This window comes from Juglans regia, chromosome 9 (assembly GCF_001411555.2).
Source record: "Juglans regia cultivar Chandler chromosome 9, Walnut 2.0, whole genome shotgun sequence".
Taxonomy (NCBI): Eukaryota; Viridiplantae; Streptophyta; class Magnoliopsida; order Fagales; family Juglandaceae; genus Juglans; species Juglans regia.
Window position 1 is genome coordinate 2,648,816 of NC_049909.1, and position 20,956 is coordinate 2,669,771.

At 37.6% G+C, this 20,956-nt stretch overlaps 1 protein-coding gene across 2 annotated transcripts; it reads left to right on the plus strand.

Moving 5' to 3' along the window:
* The first annotated feature begins 849 nt into the window (after positions 1 to 849).
* On the plus strand, positions 850 to 20,230 carry LOC109011463 (serine/arginine-rich splicing factor SR45). 2 transcript variants are annotated; one of them, XM_018992682.2, is made up of 12 exons: positions 850 to 1,225; positions 2,364 to 2,432; positions 5,515 to 5,603; positions 7,556 to 7,602; positions 7,686 to 7,766; positions 7,859 to 8,024; positions 8,115 to 8,349; positions 8,440 to 8,493; positions 9,525 to 9,641; positions 13,833 to 13,902; positions 14,017 to 14,048; positions 19,572 to 20,230. In XM_018992682.2, the coding sequence occupies exons 1-12, from the start codon at positions 1,002 to 1,004 to the stop codon at positions 19,639 to 19,641; spliced, it is 1,254 nt and encodes a 417-aa protein (XP_018848227.1). In that variant the 5' UTR covers positions 850 to 1,001; the 3' UTR covers positions 19,642 to 20,230. The 2 variants fall into 2 exon arrangements, with proteins under 2 accessions (XP_018848227.1, XP_018848228.1); XM_018992683.2 differs by having other exon boundaries at positions 875 to 1,225; positions 13,836 to 13,902.
* The last annotated feature ends 726 nt before the right edge of the window (positions 20,231 to 20,956 follow it).

Genomic DNA, 20,956 nt, shown 5'->3' on the forward strand with positions numbered 1-20,956 from the left:
GAAGTTAAGGAGATAACTGGTTTTTTCAATTTGCCTTATTCCAAGAGGATATGAGGAAATGAGAGAGATAGAATGTTGTGGAAACTTTTGGGGAGTAAAAAAGTTTTTGTTAAATCTTTCTATAAGGTGCTGACAGATCATCAGCCCATTGCGTTTCCTTGGTAGGATATATTGGAGACTACATGTGCCATCCAAAGTTGCATTTTTTACTTGGATTGCAGCTTTATGAAAGATTTTGACGCCTGGCAATTTAAGAAAATGTGAGATGATCGTAATAGAGTGATGTTATATGTGTAAGAACAATGGTGAATTGATTGACCATCTTTTTTTGCATTGCGAGGTGGTGAGAGAGTTATGGGTTGGCATAAGTAGAGTTGGGTTGTCTTGAGTTATGCCCACGAGTGTGGTGGAACTCCTATCATGTTGCATATTCATAGCTCTCAACTGGCAGCGACGTGGATGATGGTTTATTTGTGCTTATTGTGGTGTATATTGATGGAAAGAAATGAGAGATGCTTCAACAACAAGGAGGGAGTTGTGAGGGAAATATGGAACTTCTTTGTATTTTCTTTGGTTCAATGGATTTTTGTTATAGTTTTAAAAGGAGGGAATGTTCATGAGCTTTTTGTTTTCTTTTTCAGCTTTTTGAAATATAATTAGGTGTCTCTTTTGTATACTTTTTATATATATGTATTTTGCTTAGTTTTATTTGGTCAATAAAATTTCTTACTTATAAAAAAAATATATAGGGTTAATATGAAAAATATATTTTTTTCATAATAAACTATCTGTTTTAAATATGTGAACGTAATATGCACGCGTATTAGCGCAAGCAGCATTACTCAAAGGTACATAATGTCATAAAACACGCAAGAGACCAGCCTGTGCGCTATTTATCATTCTAGCCCCAGGCCAGTCTCAGCTCGGTCTCGTCTATTCTGCGGGGTTTATCTAGGGTTTCGCTCTCTCTCTCTCCCTCTCTCCCTTTGTGGGCCATAGCCATGGCGAAACCAAGCCGAGGCCGTCGGTCGCCGCCATCTGGGTCCGTTTCGGGCTCCTCCTCTCGGTCAAGGTCCTACACCGGCTCCGACTCCCGTTCCAGCTCTCGGTCCCGGTCCGGGTCCCTCTCACGTTCCAGATCTCGATCGAGGACGTTCTCCTCATCTTCTTCTCCGTCTCGTAGTGTCAGTTCTCGCAGCGCAAGCCCCCCGCCTTCGAAGAAGAGGTCAGTTCCTTTCTTAGCCTTTCGATTTAATCTTCTGGGCTTTGGTCCCTCTATTTTCTTCTAATACACACACACAGATATATATATATATTTAACAACCATCAGTAAAATTACTTTTTTCTCATTTGTTTTTTAAATTGCTGAACTTTTTCAAATGAAAAGCATGAAAGGCCATGCTCATTTAAGAAAATTCAGGAAAGAAAAGAATTGAGAACATAGCTTATTATTGATGGTTGTCAAATTTGGTTCTCTAAGGTGGTGCTCCCTAGCATGATCCATATAAAAATGCAGAAACCATACACGATTTTCTTGGTTGCTTGTAGAGTGTAGGAAAATTACTAAAAACACCATGTTAGGTCCTCCAATTTAAAAATTTCTAGAATTAGCAGAATTGTGCTTACGCGGTGTTCATTCTATTATTTGCAAAGGGCGTCTAGTTCTTAGGATCATCATTTTTTTTTTCTTGACTATGCGTCTCATTTCTCTATTTGATCGCAAAGGGAATGCTTGAACATTCATAAAAATAACACGAGTGGCTACTATTTTATGAGAAAAGGGAGATCCCGTTATACTGTTTTTATAACATAATAAGATAAGTCTAATGAGACTTGAACCACGATAAATTTATAACAGTGGAACATCCACATGGCTGCTACGTTGTTCTTAATTCCATGCATTTCTCAAGCAAATTTTTTCTCGTTGTTCTTAGTCTTATATTTCTTGTTCAGTCTCACTAGCAAGGTGACACCGGTAACTTTGGCAAAGGGTGGTAAATCCTGAGATAACATCTTATGCCAACAATAATCCTTCTTTCAACTAGAGCACTAATCCTTCTCTCAACTGTGAGCAGAAGGTGACTGATAAAAAAAAACTGCGAGAAGAAATTTTAAGATCTAATATTTGTAAAAATCCATAAAAAATATTGGTCAGAATCAACTATGAATTTTGTAAATTCATTTTCCGATAAATTGGCAATACTTTGATATTCACTTATCTAAACTTGCAACACATTGATTTGTAGGAGGATTATTTGTTTCAATCAATCTTAAGAAGCACACATCTTTCTAATTAGTTGTCTTTTTCTTTTCCAGTTTAATTTGACTTGTTTTTTTCATTTCATTTTGACAATGATCTTCAGTCCTATGGAAGTAGCTAGGCGAGGTCGTTCTCCACCTCCAAATTCTAAGAGAACTTCTCCACCACCAAGGTGAAACTATTTCTGAACTTTTGTTAATTTAATTTATAATTAAAACTTAAGATGTGGACGGTGTATATTTCAGACTAGTAGTTTTCTATTAACCTCTCATTTTCGGTATGCATCTTAATTTTTCAGCTTATTACATGAAAAACTTGGGTTTCACTTTTTTGTTACTTTTTAATAATACTCTTGAGGATTTAATAATGATGAAGATTTTAAGTAAATGAAGCTGCAAAATAAACAATGCCACTAGAAACATGCATCAATATGTACCCTTCCCTAGCATATATGGAAGTATTCCAGTTATTGCAGAGAATTCTGTTAAGAGTGCCTCCATCAGTTGTTGCTCTGAGCCTTGAGCTGCAATGGTTTCAGTTTCCCTGTAGCTTTCTTCTCTGCAAAGCAGGTTTGAGACCCTATCTTACAGTAAGTCAGGTTTTTACTTAGAATATTAGGGACCCTTGTAATACCATTATAACGGACTTGGATAATATAATTTTGGCTTATTTATTTTAATTGTTTTATGTGCATAATTTAATAGGAAAAAGTAAAGAGTTGTTATTGAGTTTTGGTTCTTTTCCTATGATCTGTCCTTTAAATATTAAGGCCACCAACGTCCTGTTTATTTGGGCTATGCCTATTTACTTCTATTAATAAAATTTTACGTTACTTATCAAAAAAATATTAAGGCCACCATTTTGGATTTCATTCTTCTTTAATGACACCATGAAATGTGTTGGAGATATCTTGTGAGGTGTATCTAAGTCAGAAATAGTTCATGTGGGCCCTTGTCTCGAATACTATGGACTTGGCAAACAATTTGGGTTGTAAGATTTCTTCCCTTCCCGTGCGATATCTAGGCCTCCCTTTGGGTGTCCCTTATAAATCTTCATCAATTTGGGATGGAGTGATTGAAAAAATAGAGAGGAGGTTGGCTGGTTGTAAAAGGGTTTATTTGTCCAAAAGGGGAAGAATTACTCTAATTAAAAGCACGTTGTCTTATCTTCCAACGTATTTTCTCTCTCTCTTTCCTTTGCCCGTTGGGGTGGCTTGTAGAATTGATAGAATCTTCCGTAATTTTTTGTGGGGTGGTCTTGGGGAAGATTGAAGTTCCATTTAGTAAGAGATAAAGTTTGTCACTGATTGCTTGTGGAGGATTGGGATTCGTAATTTGAGGCTTTTTAATAAAGCCCTTCTTGGGATGTGGCTTTGGAGATATCAATTATAGAGGGATGCGTTATGGAGAAATATTATCAATGCTAAATATGGGAGGGCATGGGAGAGTTGGTGTTCTAACGAAGTTAGAAGTTTTTATGGTGTGGGTTTGTGGAAATATATTCGGAATGGCTGGGGGGAATTTCTTAACCATGTTTTGCTTAAGGTTGGAGGAGGAGATATGATTCGTTTTTGGCATGATCTTTGGTGTGGTGACTTGGCTCTTAAGAATGCTTTATTAAGGGGGAAAAAAGCCACTGTGGCTGATTCTGTAATTTTTTCTAATAATATCCCTCGATGGAATGTGAGATTTATTAAAGACTTTCCCACAAATTAAGGCCGTGTGGAAGATGATCCCGATATGCATTATGTGATGCATATGGCAAGAGCGTAACGATCGGACTTTTGAAAACAAGGAGTGGTCACCAGAGGAACTTCGTTCTTTATTTTTCCGTACTTTAGTTCTATGGGCCATAGCTTTAGATTTTAATGGCTTAAATTATCATGATTTTCTTGTTTCCACTACTTCAACCTAGATAGGCCTTATCTCTTGTATACCATCTTGTGTACTTGGGCTATGCCTATCCCTATTAATAATATTGTTTTACTTATAAAACAAAGATATATTAGAGACTTTCATGATTGGGAAGTGCCGGTTGTTACAGTTTTTTTCAGTAGGCTGTATAATATGAAAATTGTGCAGTGAAGGGACAAATTGTAGTGGCAACATGCTGGAAATTCCATTTTTCTGTCAGATATTTTTATAAAATGCTGATGTGCCATTGTGTCAACCAAATCCCTTGCAAGTGTATTTGGAGATCCAAGGTGCCGAGTAAAGTTGCTTTTTTCTGCTGGTTGGTGTCCCTTGGGAAGATTCCGACAATGGATAATTTGAGAAAGTGTGGTATAATTTGCTTAAGACTGGTGTTATTTGTGCAAGAAAGATGGGGGAATTGGTTGATAATTTGTTTGTGCGTTATGAGCTGGCAAAGACTTTTTGGGACGAGATTTTCAGCAGGTTGGGTATTGCTTGAGTGATGCCCAAGGAGGTGGTGGATCTCTTGGCTTGTTGGAAATGATTTATGGGTAGTCATCGTATTGCTACTATTTGGAAGATGATTCCTTTATGTTTGATGTGGTGCCTATGGCTGTAAAGGAATGGGCGGTGTTTCGATGATAGAGAACACTCGTTGGGAAGAATTTAGAGAGTTTTCTTTCGAGCTCTGTCTTTGGGTGAAAGTTCTTGTATTGAATGGGGATAATCTAAATGACTTTCTTTCAGCCTTTCCTAGGTCTTAGTCCCTAGCTTATATTTAGGTGTTTCCATTTGTATACTTCCTGTGTACTTGGGCTATATGCCTATTTACTTGCCTTAATAAAATCTCTTATTACTTATAAGAAAAAAAGATATCTTGTGAGGTGTATCAATCATGGACTCGTATCGAGTTTTAAGTGCTGCTCAATCAGTGTTTATTGCGAATGCTAGAGTTTATTTTTTGGTTGATGAACTTACTGTCAAAACATATATTTTCTATTTTTGTATCTTGTGTTTGTATAGAGTTCTATTAGCAGGTCAAGATGCTATTTGCTTCCCATATGGTGTCCTATGGTTAGATTTTAATTTAATTGTAAAAAGAGTGGTTGGGCTATGCCTATTACAGTATTAATAAAATTTCCTATTTAGCTATAAAAAAGAGAAAAGAATGGTTGGGTCGTATTAAGTGGGTAGTTTGGGCCTTGGTGGTAACATGACAACGTTAATAGTTTGGTCATATTGCAAAAGGAGTGGTAGTTGAAGGGGGTAAAGTGTGATTTTCTGGAAAAACGCTACTTGTTTGGTTTCTTGCATGTGTTAACATATGCATATTGATTTCAGGAAAGCTTCTCCTATGCAAGAATCGCTTGTCCTTCACATAGACAAACTTAGCCGGAATGTGAATGAAGGTCATTTGAAAGAAATATTCAGTAAGTAAATTACCTATAGTTGAATTTTTGATGCTTTTTAAATTGTGGCCTTTTAGTTGCTATATATGTGTATCTAAAGCTGTATTATATGACTGGAAATTAGTATGGGAAATAGAATCATCTATGCCACCATCAAACCTTTATTTTTGGTTGTTATGCTAGGAGTTCACAAGGTATTGCTAGTGCCAAGCACAACTGAATCTTAGTAATTCATGACAACTAAAGGCAATGCCGTTGATTGCTGTGTTAGTCTTCACATGGAAATGAAGGCAAAAAAAATTTTGAGTTTTTTTTTTTTTTGCTTGATATTTGTCCTTGCGTATGATGAGTTTAAGGATAACATCTTTGCTTTCAGATTGTGACTGAACCTCACATGACTACAAGGATTCTGATCAATTCTTGGAGGTGCTCTGAGGTGTTACTTGATGAGTGTAAAAATGTAGTTTTGCACGGTGGATTTTGTGCAGCCATTTATCTTTAAAATTGGATAAGCTCGTCAATAATGTGAGTTTTAAGACCAAAATGGTGTGGATTTTGCGCAGCCATTTTTCTTGAGAATCAAAATTATAAGCTAGTTAAGAATGATTTTTTTTGATAAGTAGCTAGTTAAGAATGATTTAAGACCAACTTATAAAAAAAAAGAATGATTTATGACCAATTTTTCAGTTTTGGCTAGGTCTTATCATCATTGCAGTACAGTTATCGTTATTTTTATTTTTTGAAAATATACAGATTGTTTCTAGGGTTTGTAGCCTGTAAGTTTGGATGTTATACCCATATATGTAGTTTTACTTTACGCTTCAATTTATTTTATTATTATTCACAATTTTTCAGTTCTAAGTATAATGTTAGAAGTTGATATGGGAATAGAGACAAATTAGGTCAACTCTGAGTTAGTGTCTGCAGTCCATGCTCAAATAATCCAATTAAAGCGCGTTGTCAAAAAGGGAAATGACCTGAACTGATGAAAGACATCTGCAAAAACTTTTCATTTAGTGGTTGTCTTGCTAGTGTGGTGGTAAGAACCAAGCGAGGGAGATTTAGAAAAGAGGCATAGCAGTTTAGGGTGGATATGTTGAGGGTACATAACCTGGTTTTGATGAAAGTCTCATGAGATAAATATGCTGAAAATTTTCTCAAGAGCTCAAGGGATAGAAATCAGAGTTTAGATAGGAAGAAAGAAAAAGCAGAAGGGAGGGGAGGGGAGATTCCCATCTCATACCCAACTTACAGATCCATTTACTACCAAAGAGTAGAAGTTCCTCTGGGAAAAGACACCAGCTGCTAGCTAGGGACAGCAATCTTTCTTCCCCATTTAGTTGCTTCGTGCAGTGCAGTTTCCTTGCAAGCTCCTAACTCACATAAACCTAGGAGAGAGTTAATACAGAACTTAAAGATACCTGGCTAATACTTAACTAGAAAGTGGAGGGACTAACAGAGTCTGGCAACCGGATATGTAAAATTAAAAGTGTCTTCCTGCTGCACACGGACACTTTATTTATTGAAGGAATGCCTTCTTATTGGTTTACGGCTTATAGCTACATTAAAGATACCAACTGCTAGCCAGAGACAACTATCTTTTCTTCCCCATTAAGTTGCTTCATGCAGTGCATTTTCCTTGCAAGATCCTTACTCACATACACCTAGGATTCAGTTACTACAAAACTTAAAAATACTTGGTTAATACTGAAGTAGAAAGTGGAGGAATGATTTAAGAAATGACTTAACAGATAATCATGCAATCCGGTATGTAAAATTAAAAAGCTTTATTCTGTTGCACATGGATGGGTAATTTATTGAAGGAATGCCTTATTATTTGTTGACAATAAGGAGTTTTAGAACCTATTCTTATAAAAAATAAAAATAAAAAGGAGTTTTAGAACCTATTGTTTCATATGTTATTTTTAATTGGTGGTTTAAACTATTCTTACACTTACTTTTGTACTTCATAGGTAACTATGGTGAAGTTGTAAATGTGGAGCTGGCAATGGATCGCGTTGTAAGTTTGTTGTAAATGTGACATTATGGTTGTGCGGTAACCTTTTTTGGTGCAGCAATGTGAAGTTTGTTTCACGTTTGCAGGTCAACCTTCCTAAGGGCTATGGATATGTGGAGTTCAAGACAAGAGTGGATGCTGAAAAAGCACAATTATACATGGATGGTGTAGGTTTTAGTGCCATTTTGGTGTGGAATTAATTGCTATGATGGAAACATGTAATGTTGGGAAACTAATGTTTTTGATTTACCAAATGCAGGCCCAAATTGATGGGAATGTTGTTCAAGCAAGGTTCACTTTACCTCCACGACAGAAGGTGTCACCCCCCCTAAAAGCTACTGCCAATGCTCCAAGGAGAGATGCTCCCAAAACTGATGGAATTGCTGCTGATGTCGAGAAGGATGGACCCAAGCGGCAGAGAGAACGTATGCTCCATACACTGGGCTCATGAAATGCTACATGGTACATTATTTTGAGAGTGCTTTCTAATAGTGCTTTGTTTTTAATGACATTAGCTTCTCCCCGTCGGAAGCCTCCTGCCTCACCACGAAGGAGATCTCCTATTACTCGAAGGGGAGGATCCCCTAGACGTCAGCCAGATTCTCCTCCACGCCGTCGTGCAGATTCTCCTATCCGTCGTCGAGTGGAATCTCCTTATCGCCGTGGTGATACACCTCCAAGGAGAAGGCCCACATCTCCTGGCAGAGGTCGTTCCCCATCTCCATTAAGGCGCAACAGATCCCCTGCAAGGTTCACTACCAATGACTACTTTGCTTGTTTGATTCCTTCACTGATTTTGATTTTACTGACCTGAGTATCATCTTGATATGGCCTCTTCAGAAGGATGCGTGGCAGTCCTGTTCGCAGACGTTCTCCACTTCCTCCAAGGCGCCGGTATTTATGCTTTAAATAGTATTTAAAAAGATTTATTTTTTGGGTGATTGCAATCCTTTCACAGGCTGCATAATGGAGATAAAATAGGATATCATGGGATTTGATAGAGCTGTTTCTAATATTGACTGCATCTGGATGTTAATCTTGTGCATATTGATTACATCTGGATGCTAATCATTCTAAGAGCTTTTGTTGCTATAGTGTAATTAATGTATCAACTTGATGGTCATTAAACACATTATTTGTCTACCAAAAATATATGCTCATGCCGACACATAAATCACTCATTAATTGGGGATTGCTTCCATAAAGCCACCCTTACTCTTTGGTTATGGGTGTGGGAGATATCATTTAATCCAAAGACTACTGGTTGTTCTAGAATATGTTTTGTTTTCCTCAGAAATACACAAAATTACCATGAGTAGTGCTATGTTCTATTTGAAGGGAAGTTCCAGTTTTAGAGCATGGAACTGTTTTGTGGGAATCTCATTAAATGGTGGCATAAAGTTTAGAATGTCTGAAGTAAAAGACTCCTGGAAACATTGAATGAGATGTGTATATAGATTTTTTGAAGTGTACATCAAGACCTCAAAAGATGTTGCAAAAAAAATTCAATTTAGATATTTCAGAGACTTTGTTTTTGTGTGATTTAAATATCTTGTTTTTTGTTTTATAAGATAGTTAGATGTATGTTGAGTACAGCTGCGTTTGGACATAATAAACGTAGGTTTTTAATACTTTGGGTGAAAATTACTTTGTGGATGCTTGCCCATGTCTCCTTATCTGACACCTGTATGTACACTTAAAGAGGTGCCAACTTTTACTTAAAAGGATGTGCACAAGTAGTCAAGTACAAGGTATTTTGGTTTTTTCTTAACATTTTGTTTATCTAGTTTTTTGGATTATCTTTATTTTTTTTACTCTCTTAAAGTTCTACTTTGAGCTGTGGGCAGTATGAGACACATTACATTTGATCTTCAACTATATTTTGCTTTGGCTTGTATCTTGAAATGCTGTCTGATTTCATTCAGTACACCTCCAAGACGAGCTCGTAGTCCTCCTAGAAGGTCTCCTATTGGTCATAGACGTAGTCGCTCTCCCATTCGCAGACCTGCTCGCTCACGTTCGCGATCAGTCTCTCCAAGGAGGTAATTTTATTTTTTTAAATTATCCAAACTTCTATGGGAAATGTTTTCTTCATCCTATAGTTTGTCATCCCCACTCATAGTTGCTGGTGTGTCATATCTTAAGTGGTTATTCATTTAAGTGCGACTAGAGATGACAAAATCTAGGAGGAAGAGCAACTTGTATTCTTCTAAGCTTGAGTGGCTGGTTTTCTAGTTCTCTCAATCATGTCAACTCGCATTATTTTATTTGCTTCTGTTTATATGTTTGACTCATTTTAGTTGGATAGACTAGATTTTATTAGCTTTTTTTATTTTATTTATTTATTATTGGTTTTGTGGAGCGCTTGCCTTTTGAGCATGTGGAAGCAGTGGCGACATGTTTTTGTAGGGCTGTAAATCCGGATACAGATCCGGAGACCTGGCATAATTGGATCTGTATCTGGGTTTTGAAAACCGGTCAGTTATCTGCTTGGGTAAACCCGGCCAAAACCCGGGAAGATAACCGGATTTAAATTGTAACCAGATATCTAGGTTTCTAACTTTTTTTTTTTTTAAAAAAAAGTCTTTTTAACACTTTTTGAAAGGGTTTTGTTTATAGGACTTTATGTTTATTATTTTTTATATAATGAATATTTTTAAAGGCATTTTTTAAACTTTTTATTGCCATTCAAATTTATATATATATATATATAAATGTTGATAGCATCAACACACACACAACACTGCATACTACATATTACATTGTTTATATTACAATGCAAAAACATCAATTTTACAAGGTCATCATTATTTAATGTAACTGATATGTGAAGTAGGGAGTAATTGAGGATCGGCTGAAACTCCATTCCCAATGCCCTGATCGTTAGTCAATGCCATTCCCATATCACCTGCTTTTCAACTCTTCCATTTTCACCACGGATACATACCAAAATCTTTCCTCTCACTTTCTTGGGATCAAGAGTTCCAGCCTGACACATAAGACTACATGGGAATTTTGATTAAAAAATAAAATAAAATGACTCAGCTTTCAATAAGTTGGATAAATAACTTCCTAGGATCTCTGAGATGATCCTAACCTTTGGAAACTAACCTCCTTAGACGACAGTAAACAAAATCTTTGGCAAGAGAAAAGCAGCAGTACTTGCACATTCATCCATATATGAAAACTCTTGCTTGGCGTTGATTCATCATCTATTCCCTCCATATGATTTTGCAAACTATCGTCATCTGCTACCTTAGACTGGGACCATCTGATTCCTCATCCACTTCTGCTTCTGCTTCTGCTTCCTTGCTGTCTTCTTCAATACTAAATAGACCTTTAGCAGACCCACCAGCAAGAAGGGTACCCTGACCGAGAGTTGTTTGGATTTGAGTATTTTCTATGTTGAACTTGGGCCATCCATAAACCATTTGCAGATGAAGAAGATGCATGCCTTTGGGCATGAAGTCTACATTTCATCAATATCCTGTCCAGGAATAACATTTTCATACTCAAAAACTTCTACTAACTTGAGGTGAAAGGAAAATCAATCACCAAAGCAGGTATGTTTTTCCTTTCTTGAAGATAGTAAGACATACCTCACAGCACCAACAGATCGAACCTGCATCTTAATATAATCACTGTCAATAATAATATATCCTCAGATTATGCAAAATACAAACTTGCTAATGTCTAAAACATAAGCAAAAGAAATGTTCAAGCATGTAACTGAAGAATGCAGGAGTTCCGTGGAGTTGGAAACATGCCAAACTGATCAGGAAACAAGAAAAAGCAGAAACACCATCAAGTCAAATCAGCAATAACAAACATTACTCTTTTTCCTACCCAAAATAGAAACCCAAAAAGGCAGGGGACAAAAAATTAGAGAGGCTATAGGCGAAGGAAAAAATAAGAAATCAGACACAAATCACAATACGTCACCTACAAATCACTACAAATGACAAGAAATCACCTCTGCAAGTAGGGTTCCTCTTTTGAGCTAAAATCAGAAATCTAGGGTTCCTCGGCTTGATCTTGTTCTTGATTCCAGTTCACCACCTTTTCAGGTTGACCATCGTCAACAAACTGAAAGCAGAGAAGGGAAAGAAAAAGGATAAGAAGCAGAATTCTCTCAGATTTTCACAGAATTAGAGAAAACCAAAAGCTAAAGGCAGCACAGAACATTAATTGGTTGAACCAACCTTTCATAAGACAGAACAAGTTAAATCCAATGATTTCACATAATCACAGATCATGTCCTGGATAATTAATTATCAAGAAGAAAACATTAACAAAAGCGTGCATTAAGCATTTGGAAAATATAGAAATGATTAATCGAGTGTTTTCTGGAAAAAAAAACATTAACCAAACCTTTTAAGCTTGCTTCTCTGTTCAACACTTTCTGACTTGTCTACAGAACTCAAATGCCAATCTTTGTTAGAGCTATTGTTTGCCAAGTTTACAAAGGGAGTTTACAAGGTAACCAAATTCATTGATGATGACCAGTAGTACTACTCATGTATAGTATGCATGATTTTCGAATATGCAATAAATAAAGAGATCTCAGACAAATTTAAAGAGTAATTTGGAGTATCAGATCATAAATTTAAAGATTTATGTGCGAACAAAAGTTGATGAACAGAATTCTTCCCTCCCCAAAAAAAAAAAAAAATAGAAATAACATTTTTTGCCAATCACTCATTAATTCACAGGTATCAAATGCCAATCCAATTTAGAAGCTCGACCAATCTCATAGAGAACAAATCCCCAAAGTAACCAAGCCAGTTTTAGGTTTCTCCAAAGAATAAAAATATTATGACAAGAGTCCAGTCAATCTCTCTCTATATAGAAGACATCATTGAGAATCAGTTAAAAGATGGAAAACCATTAATACTGTCAACTCTTCCCTCCATAATCCACATTTTCTTCTCCATCTCTCCAACAAAAAATTAGAATACTCTAAACAAGACTGTCCTCATCACAAATCTTACTATTCACTAGTCAACCAACCCACGAAATATAAATTAACCATACAAACAAATCCAGTTCCTCTTAACTAAAATCCATAATTTACATACAAAACCCAGCATTCATAATCAAACTTTAAACACGAACACAAACATCCCTGTACAAATTGACATTCACATTCACAAATCAGAAAGAGAGAGAGGAACATACTGATAGTAGTGAGAAAATTCTAGGGCTTTTCTATGACATTAACGGATGGTGACCTCTCACCGGCGGCGATGGATCGATAGGGATGCTACTTGCTAGGGTTTGGGGGACTTTGAGAGAGAGAGAGAGGGAAAAGTGTCGAGAGAAAGGGAGAGATCCAAGGGACTTTATCTGCGACAGAAACCTGCAGTGATGGATCGATAGCAAAAGCTAGGGTTTTTTTTTTTGGGTTGGGGGGTGGGGGAGAGAGAGAGGGAGTCTGATTTGGTCGAAAGGAAAGTCACTGGCTGAAACTTGAAGGAAATTGCAATGCTGATAACCCCGTTTTTCATGTACAAAATGCCATTGTTTTGTGTATCTGAAACTGTTTTTTAAAAGTAAAACGGGTTATGGATATCCAGGTATATACCCGGATCCCGGATAACCACCCTGATTTCTAGGTTCTGGACAGGAAAAAAGATCTGGTCCGGATGCACACCCCTATGTTTTTGTGATGGGTTTAATTCCTAGGCAGGTAGGGTCTTGGTGGATTTGCTGGCTTGCTGGAAAGTGTTTTTTGGCAAACTTGGCAGAACAGTATGGATGCAGGTTCTCTGTCTGAGTGGTGCTGCTGTTACCCAATCTTAACACGAACAATTGCAGATTGTTATATGTTGAATTGAGTAATTTGTGTAAATTGCCTTGGCTAGGGTATCAGAGTGAATATATGGGGTGGTGGGAAGTCTCAGCGTAGTAGCCAGAAGGAAGTTTCTGGATTGTTGTTATCATGTTTTTAGTCAATACCAATGATTCTTTCTATGAGCTAGATTCACCCGACCTGTCCTCAATTTAATGTTAAATTTGTAAGTTGTATCGTGTCCTTTGTTCTTCTGATGGGACACTGAAGTGGAATAGGAAGATTATCTATACTTCAACTCACTCTTTATTCTAAAGCTTTTGAAGAAATATTATGGCTGGTTTGTTGTTATGGCAAAAAACTATTGCCCTCTGTTGGTTGGATTTTGAGCTTTAAGTTATTATTTTCTTAAGCATGTATTTTCCTGTTGCACTGTGTACAGCAGAGGACGTGCACCAGTCACAAGACGTGGGAGGTCGTCATCCTACTCTAAATCACCTAGTCCACGCAAGGTTAGTCACTGTTAGTTTTAGTTTAAAAGATAATTTGTTATCTATTAAAAAAAATAGAAGATAATTCATCTTATTCGATATTTGACACGGCTTCATCCTTTCTCACTATAACAGGTTACCAAGAGATCGAGTCGTAGTCCAAGAAGGTAATTACTGTCCATGGATGGTACTTGTACCATCCATTTGAATAAATTTCTCCTGAAATTTTCCAAACTTGTTTGCTTGCCTAGTATTTGCTATAATTCTCCTGTGAAACTCAAATGGCAGCAGAACTTTTCTAGTAATGTAACGCAACAACTGGCTTCATTTGTCTATCTTACTAGATGACTCTTTATACCTCTCTTTTCATGATTCAAAAAGCACTTTCATTATGCCCAAATGCTATATGTGAACAGTACTCCCTCAATTCTTTTTGCCAAGCACGTCAATACTACACAAAAACTAGGTACTCTTCATAGGAAAATTGAGGGAAAGTCATCAAGCTAGTTTCCTTCTCCCTCCCTCCCCACCTGAGTAAGACAAAAAAAAAAAAGTGAGAACACCTTAGGTTTATATCTTTGCATATATGATTCACGTGAACTTTGAAGGAAAGTCATAAAGATGAAAAACAATATGCATAGGATGATAAACAAGCGATCTCCATGCAATGTGCTCTACCTGTTACCTACCATGTTACCCTCACTTTCTAGTGCACGAGCCACGTGCACAACTTTTGGTGTCTGGTTGTCACGTGCTGTCACCATGTGTAGCTTTTCTCCAATTTTTGAGCTCTCTTGCTAGGAGCTGACTTCAACTTGTGCTTCAATCTGGAATGAAATCTCCTTTAACTGCTTTAGTTAAATCACCTCATTGGAATGTGTTGGACTTGTCCTCATGGTGTTTAAGGGCATGTTTGGACACTGAGAATTTTCAAAACTTTTCATAATTTCATTTCCAAACATCCTTGTAAAAAAAAAAAATCCATTCCCAAACATCGCTCAATTTATTTATTTATAAGTAAACAAGTATTATTGATCAAAGAATGGGCAAAAACTACCAATTACAAAAGTCATATGCTCCTATCTACGTAGGCGCATTATAAACTAAGAAATCATGAAGGTCCATGCCATTAAAGTTCACAGCAATGATCCAAGTACAAAGAGTTCTAAAAAAGAAAACTTTTAGCTCCGCCATAGATATCTCTGTCCTCAAACATCCGCTTGTTGCGCTCCTGCCATAAGCACCACATAATAAAGATAGGGATCATCTTTCAAACCGTTTTGATCTATTGCATGCCTCGAATAGAGGTCCAGCACGCCAATATTTCCACCATGGTCTCCAACATAACCCACGCAAGGTCCATTCTATTAAACACCTCATTTTAGAGAGTCCTGGTTACCTCACAATGTAAAAGTAGATGATTCACCAACTCACTCCCTCTTTTATACATGCAATATCAATCTGCAATGATTACCCTCTTTCTTAGATTATCCGTGGTGAGGATCTTGCCTAAGGAAGCTGTCCACACAAAAAATGAAGCTTTGGGGGGTGTCTTGTGCTGCCAAAGCCTTCTCCAAGAAAACTGTGAATCAGGTTCTTGTGTGAGGGTCTTATAAAAGGAACGAAAAGTGAACACCCCTCTCCCTACAGGAATCCACCACAAACCATCTTCATGCTGGATATTCAGATGATGAGAATACAAGAGACTATAAAAATCTACAAAACTTCCCATCTCCCAATGTTGTGCCGCCCGGTTGAAATTGATATTCTAGTGAGTACTCCCTCCCAAGATTCCCATAACCTCTGCCACTGTGGCATCTCTGGCACTGGTGATCTGGAAAAGTATAGGAAACAAATCTTGGAGAGCACTGTTACCACACCAAGCATCCTTCCAAAATCTGATCCTGGAACCTGCACCCAACTGAAACCTAGTAAGATGATGGAAGACCTCCCACCCTCTTCTTATATGCTTCCATAGTCCCACTCCATAAGCTCATCTAACTTCTCTAGTACACCAACCCTCCCCTAAACCACCATATTTGTTTTTTATCACAGTTTCCATAAGGCTTCTAGTTCCTTGTTATATCTCCACAACCATTTGCCAAGTAACGCCTGATTAAACAACCTTCAATTTCTAAGACCCAACCCGCCACTAGAGATAGGACGGCACACCATCTCCCACTTGATTAAATGGAACTTAAACTCTTCTCCTAAGCCACCCCACAGAAAATCCCGCTGTAGCTTCTCAAGTCGACCTGCCACACTTGTTTGTATAGGGAATAAAGATAAGAAATAAGTGGGTAGATTAGAAAGTGTACTTTGATCAAAGTAGTCCGGCCCCCTTTCGATAAGTACATTCTTTTTCACCCTGCCAGTCTCTTCTCTATTTTCTCAATCACCGTATCCCAAATCGAGCACGCCCTCGATGCTATCCCCAACGAAAGTCCTAGGTACGCCACAGGAATAGAAGCTATCTTGCAATCCAGTGTGCCAGCCAACTCCCGTACGTTTTGAACACCCCCAATCGGCACCAATTCGGATTTATCATAGTTCACTTTTAAGCCAGACATTGCTTCAAAACAGAGAAGCAACGCCTTCACAGCACGTAATTGATCTTGATCAGCCTCGCACATAATAAGCGTATCATCTGCAAACAACAAATGAGAAATATTAGTAATACCCCTCCTCGAAGATCCAATCTGGAAACTCCTTACAAAACCATTATCCAACGAAGCCGAGATCATCTTGCTTAGTGCCGCCATAACAATAACAAAAAGTAAAGGATATAATGGATCCCCTTGTCTCAAATCACGAGAACTCGGGAAGAAACCCTCTGGGCTGCCATTGATCAACACAGAGATGGAAATCACACCTACCCAGTAGATATAAAAGGAAATTCCAATTAACATGATCATACACATTTTCCATACCTAACTTGCACATAATCCCTGAGTTGCCAGCCTTCAGTCTACTGTCCAGACATTCATTGGCGATTAGAACCACATCGAGGATTTGTCTACCCTTTACAAATGCATTTTTAGGCTTAGTGACAATCTTCCCTAAAATCTCACGTAGCCGATTAGTAAGCACTTTTGAAATAATCTTGTAGACTCCATTCACTAAGCTAATAGGCCGAAAATCCGTGATCTCAATTGCCCCCACCTTTTTGGGTGCAAGGAAAGTGTTAAGACTTTTTCAAATTTTCTAACCGAGAACAACTCCTGAAACACCTTCAATGGATATTCTTTAATCACCTCCCAACATTCTTGGAAGAAGCCCATAGAGAAACCATCAGGTCCGAGAGCTTTTATCTTTTACCATTTTCCTTACTACATTATACACCTCTTCCCCCTCGAAAGCCCTTTCCATCCTAACTACTTTCCTCGGCTCAATAATGTCAAAAACCAATCCATCAAGAGTAGGCCTCCACCCCACCTGCTCAGTAAGGAGTTGTTCAAAGAAATCAACAACATGATCTTGAATAAACTCATTTTCTCTCCACTCCACTCCCCTCAATTTTCAACACCTAAATGTTATTATTTCTTCTATGAGAGTTTGCAATTCTATGGAAGAACTTCGTGCTCCGATCCCCTTCCCTTAACCATAGTACTCGACTTTTGGCGCCATGACATTTCTTCTTGTGGAATTATCCTCTCAAGATCTGCAACCAGCAAAGTTTTATGTAGTTGCTCTTCCTCAGTAAGTGGCCTCTTGGAGTCTTTCTAATTCCTGGATTTCCATCCATTTGGTATTTTTGTTTTCCCCTACATTTTCGAAAGATTGTATATTCCACTCCTTCAAGTTTCTTTTTAAGGCTTTCAATTTGTTTGCAAAATGAAATTGTGTGTACTGTCGAACTGGTATGAAATCCACTACTGTTTGACCCACTTCACTAAATCTTCCGATTTCAACCACTTATTCTTGAACTTAAAGTACCGTCTACCACTATGAAGGCCTCCACAATCAAGCAAAATAGGCCAATGATTTGAAGCGAAGTGACCAAACACTTGTCATACGTCCGGAAAATAGTTTTCCCACTCTGTTGAAATTAAGAAACGATCTAAGCGAGACTAGGTCTGATTATTCGACCATGTGGCTGGGCCCCCTACGAGTGGAAGGTCTACCAAGTTCAAGTCAAAGATATACTCTGAGAACTCCAAGCTTGCATGCCTCATTCTTCTACTTCTGAAGCTCACACTTTGGAATCCAACATTGAAATTACCCCCAATACACGAAGGAAGATCCCACTGGCTATGTACCCCTGCTAGTTCATCCCACAATAATCTTCTATCGCGTTTGGCCTGTAAACACCTGCAAAAGCCCACAAGAAATCATCAAACACAAATTTAAAAGAGCACACTACCGTATATCTCCCTATATAGTTCTCCATTTTCTCCACCACCCGCCTATCCCACATCACCACAACTCCTCCTGATGCCCCTGTAGAGGCCATGTATACCCAATCCACATGATTACTGCTTCATAAACTTCGAACAACCTTCCTATTGATCAATCATCTTCGTCTTTTGTAAGCATACAATGTCCGCTTTCCACTCACGAAACAAGTGTCGAATCCAAAGACGTTTATTTGACTTGTTGAGACTACGAACATTCCAAGACACAATCTTGGGTTTTATTGGGGAATAGCTAGCCCCTTCCCTTTTACCCTACTCCTGCTGAAGCTCTTCGAATTCATCGACCACGTCAGTCTTTTAAACTCCCGAATTTTCTTCGAGTCCCCCTTTCTTTTTTGTTGATGTCTGGCTTCAATAGCAGTTAACAAGGCCATGCTCTTCATACAAAATTTTTGAATACTGTACTGGACACCGTACCGGTCAAGGTACTGGAACGAAATATTTTGGTACCGGTATCGTTTCGTATACCGTTTCGGGATAATCGATATATGAATAAATTATATATAAATATATATATATATAAATTATATTCTAAAATAATAGTCTATATTTGAATAAATTATATATAAATACATATATATGTAAATTATAAATAGTCTAGTTTGAATTGGGGGTCAAAAAATGAGTTTGTAGTTTGAAAAAATGAAAAAAAAAAAAACAATTAAAGGCCGAAATATGTACAGGCCAAAATATAGGCCGGTACGACCAGTATTTGGACCGGTACGAAATATATATAGTACTTGTCCTGGACCAGTGACTGGTACGGTACGATATTTAAAACAGTGCTTCATACCCCTCACACTCAATCCCTACATAATGTTGGATCTCTTTCACTTTATGTATTACCCAATCCGAAGCTTGGTCTAGAAAACAGTAGTTCATGGGATATGATTCCCCATCCTGTTAATCTGAAAGTTCTGAAACTCCTCTTCCACCAAAATCTCATCCAAACCCACTTGACCGCAAGCCTCAGTGAGGAACAATTCGTCCTCCACTGAATGCATAAGGTCGTCCGAATCACCATCCTTAAAAATTATATTCAAACAATTTTTGAACTTTATAGTAATTTTGTTTTAAATTTTTCTCAGTTTCCAAAACCTAATAAAACATCTTCACCCAAACTATTTTACTATTCACAAAAAACTATTTTACTATTCACAAAATTCGGAGATACTTCAGGTGTTCTAACATATCCTAAATTTTTTTTTTTTTTTTTTATTTTTAAATTCTTTAATGGATTTTGGTTTGTTCTGACGGATGGTTGCTAATATGTAGGCCTTTGAGAGGAAGGAGCAGTAGCAACAGCAGCCGCAGTAGTTCACCACTGCCACCTCGTAAGCCATAGGTAATCATCGCATCTCTCTCTCCCCTTCTGCTGCCGCACATTCCACCCCCCCCCCCCCCCCAAAAAAAAAAAAAAAAAAAAAGCAAGGAAAAGGAAATCTGACCCCAAGCGTGTAGACCATGGAATTAAGATATTATGGCTGTAATATTGGAGTCTTTTGTTGGCTATGACGAAGATTTTAGGGCTGTAATATTTGAGGCTTTTGTTGACCATGAAAACGACATATTATGACTGTAGTATCGGAGTAGATATTCTGTACTGTTTATGGCTTTTTTTTTTTAGTTATTTGAAGTCCAAAACTCCGACGGAGAAAACAATATTCAAAAGGGTGTCTGTTGTTCTTATTAAGGCTACATTATGAGTACAGTTTGTATGATTGATCTTGTCGGTAAAGCTCATGGCATGCACCTTCTATACCCGACCCCGACCATAAGCTGGTTATCCTCAAGAGCCGTTGTCCTTTCGCCTCAAGGGGTCTGGGGCTGTACCAGAGCTCAAAAGGACAAGGCCAGGTTGTGGTGGCATGATTGGTTCTACCCTTGTTTTTGTGGGTTTTCTATAATTAAATATCGCCTAGTAGTTTTGTAAGCAATGATGAAACGGTTTGGGTATCTTCCGGTGTTGATGGTTCAATCTTCCAGATTTTTTTTTTTAACTTATCTCGATGGTTTTGACCGGTTTAGTTTTGATACGTGAATTAAATTGATATAATAAATCCTCCGGAATCTATTCGTATAACAAGTTGGGTGCGTTTCCATCGTGGTAAAGAAAAAAGTTCCATTCCACCTATCTTCTTCTATGGTTATCAATTTTGTCAGACGACTCCTCGATTTGCCAATTTAATGAATGTCACTAATATATCTAAGCCAACGGCTGAGTATCCTTCCTTGTAATCTCACCCTTACGTCTCTGACAAAACTGCAATTATCCAACTGTTTAAATATTTAATCACGAACATAATCGAAAGGAGCGGATCGAGTAAATTCTAAAAATTTTCAAAAACTTCAAATTGCCAGACAGTTGCTCAAGCGACTCGTGTTTTCTCGGCTAAATCAATACACCCTAGTGGGCAGTCTGCTTAATCGACTTTCAGGAGTTTTTTGCCTTCTTGATTTATTCGATAATTTCTTTCAACTTTTCTTCAATTGCTTCGTTATGTAACTTTAGATTTGTATAATCCTTAATTTTAATTATTTATTTTTAAAACCTTTGTAGTAATGTTTGTCAAATTGCCCGTATACATCAGTATTGTAACATTCCCCCCCACCTTGTGCAATGCCCCCAATTGTTACACCCCAACTCCTTCTGAGATTTG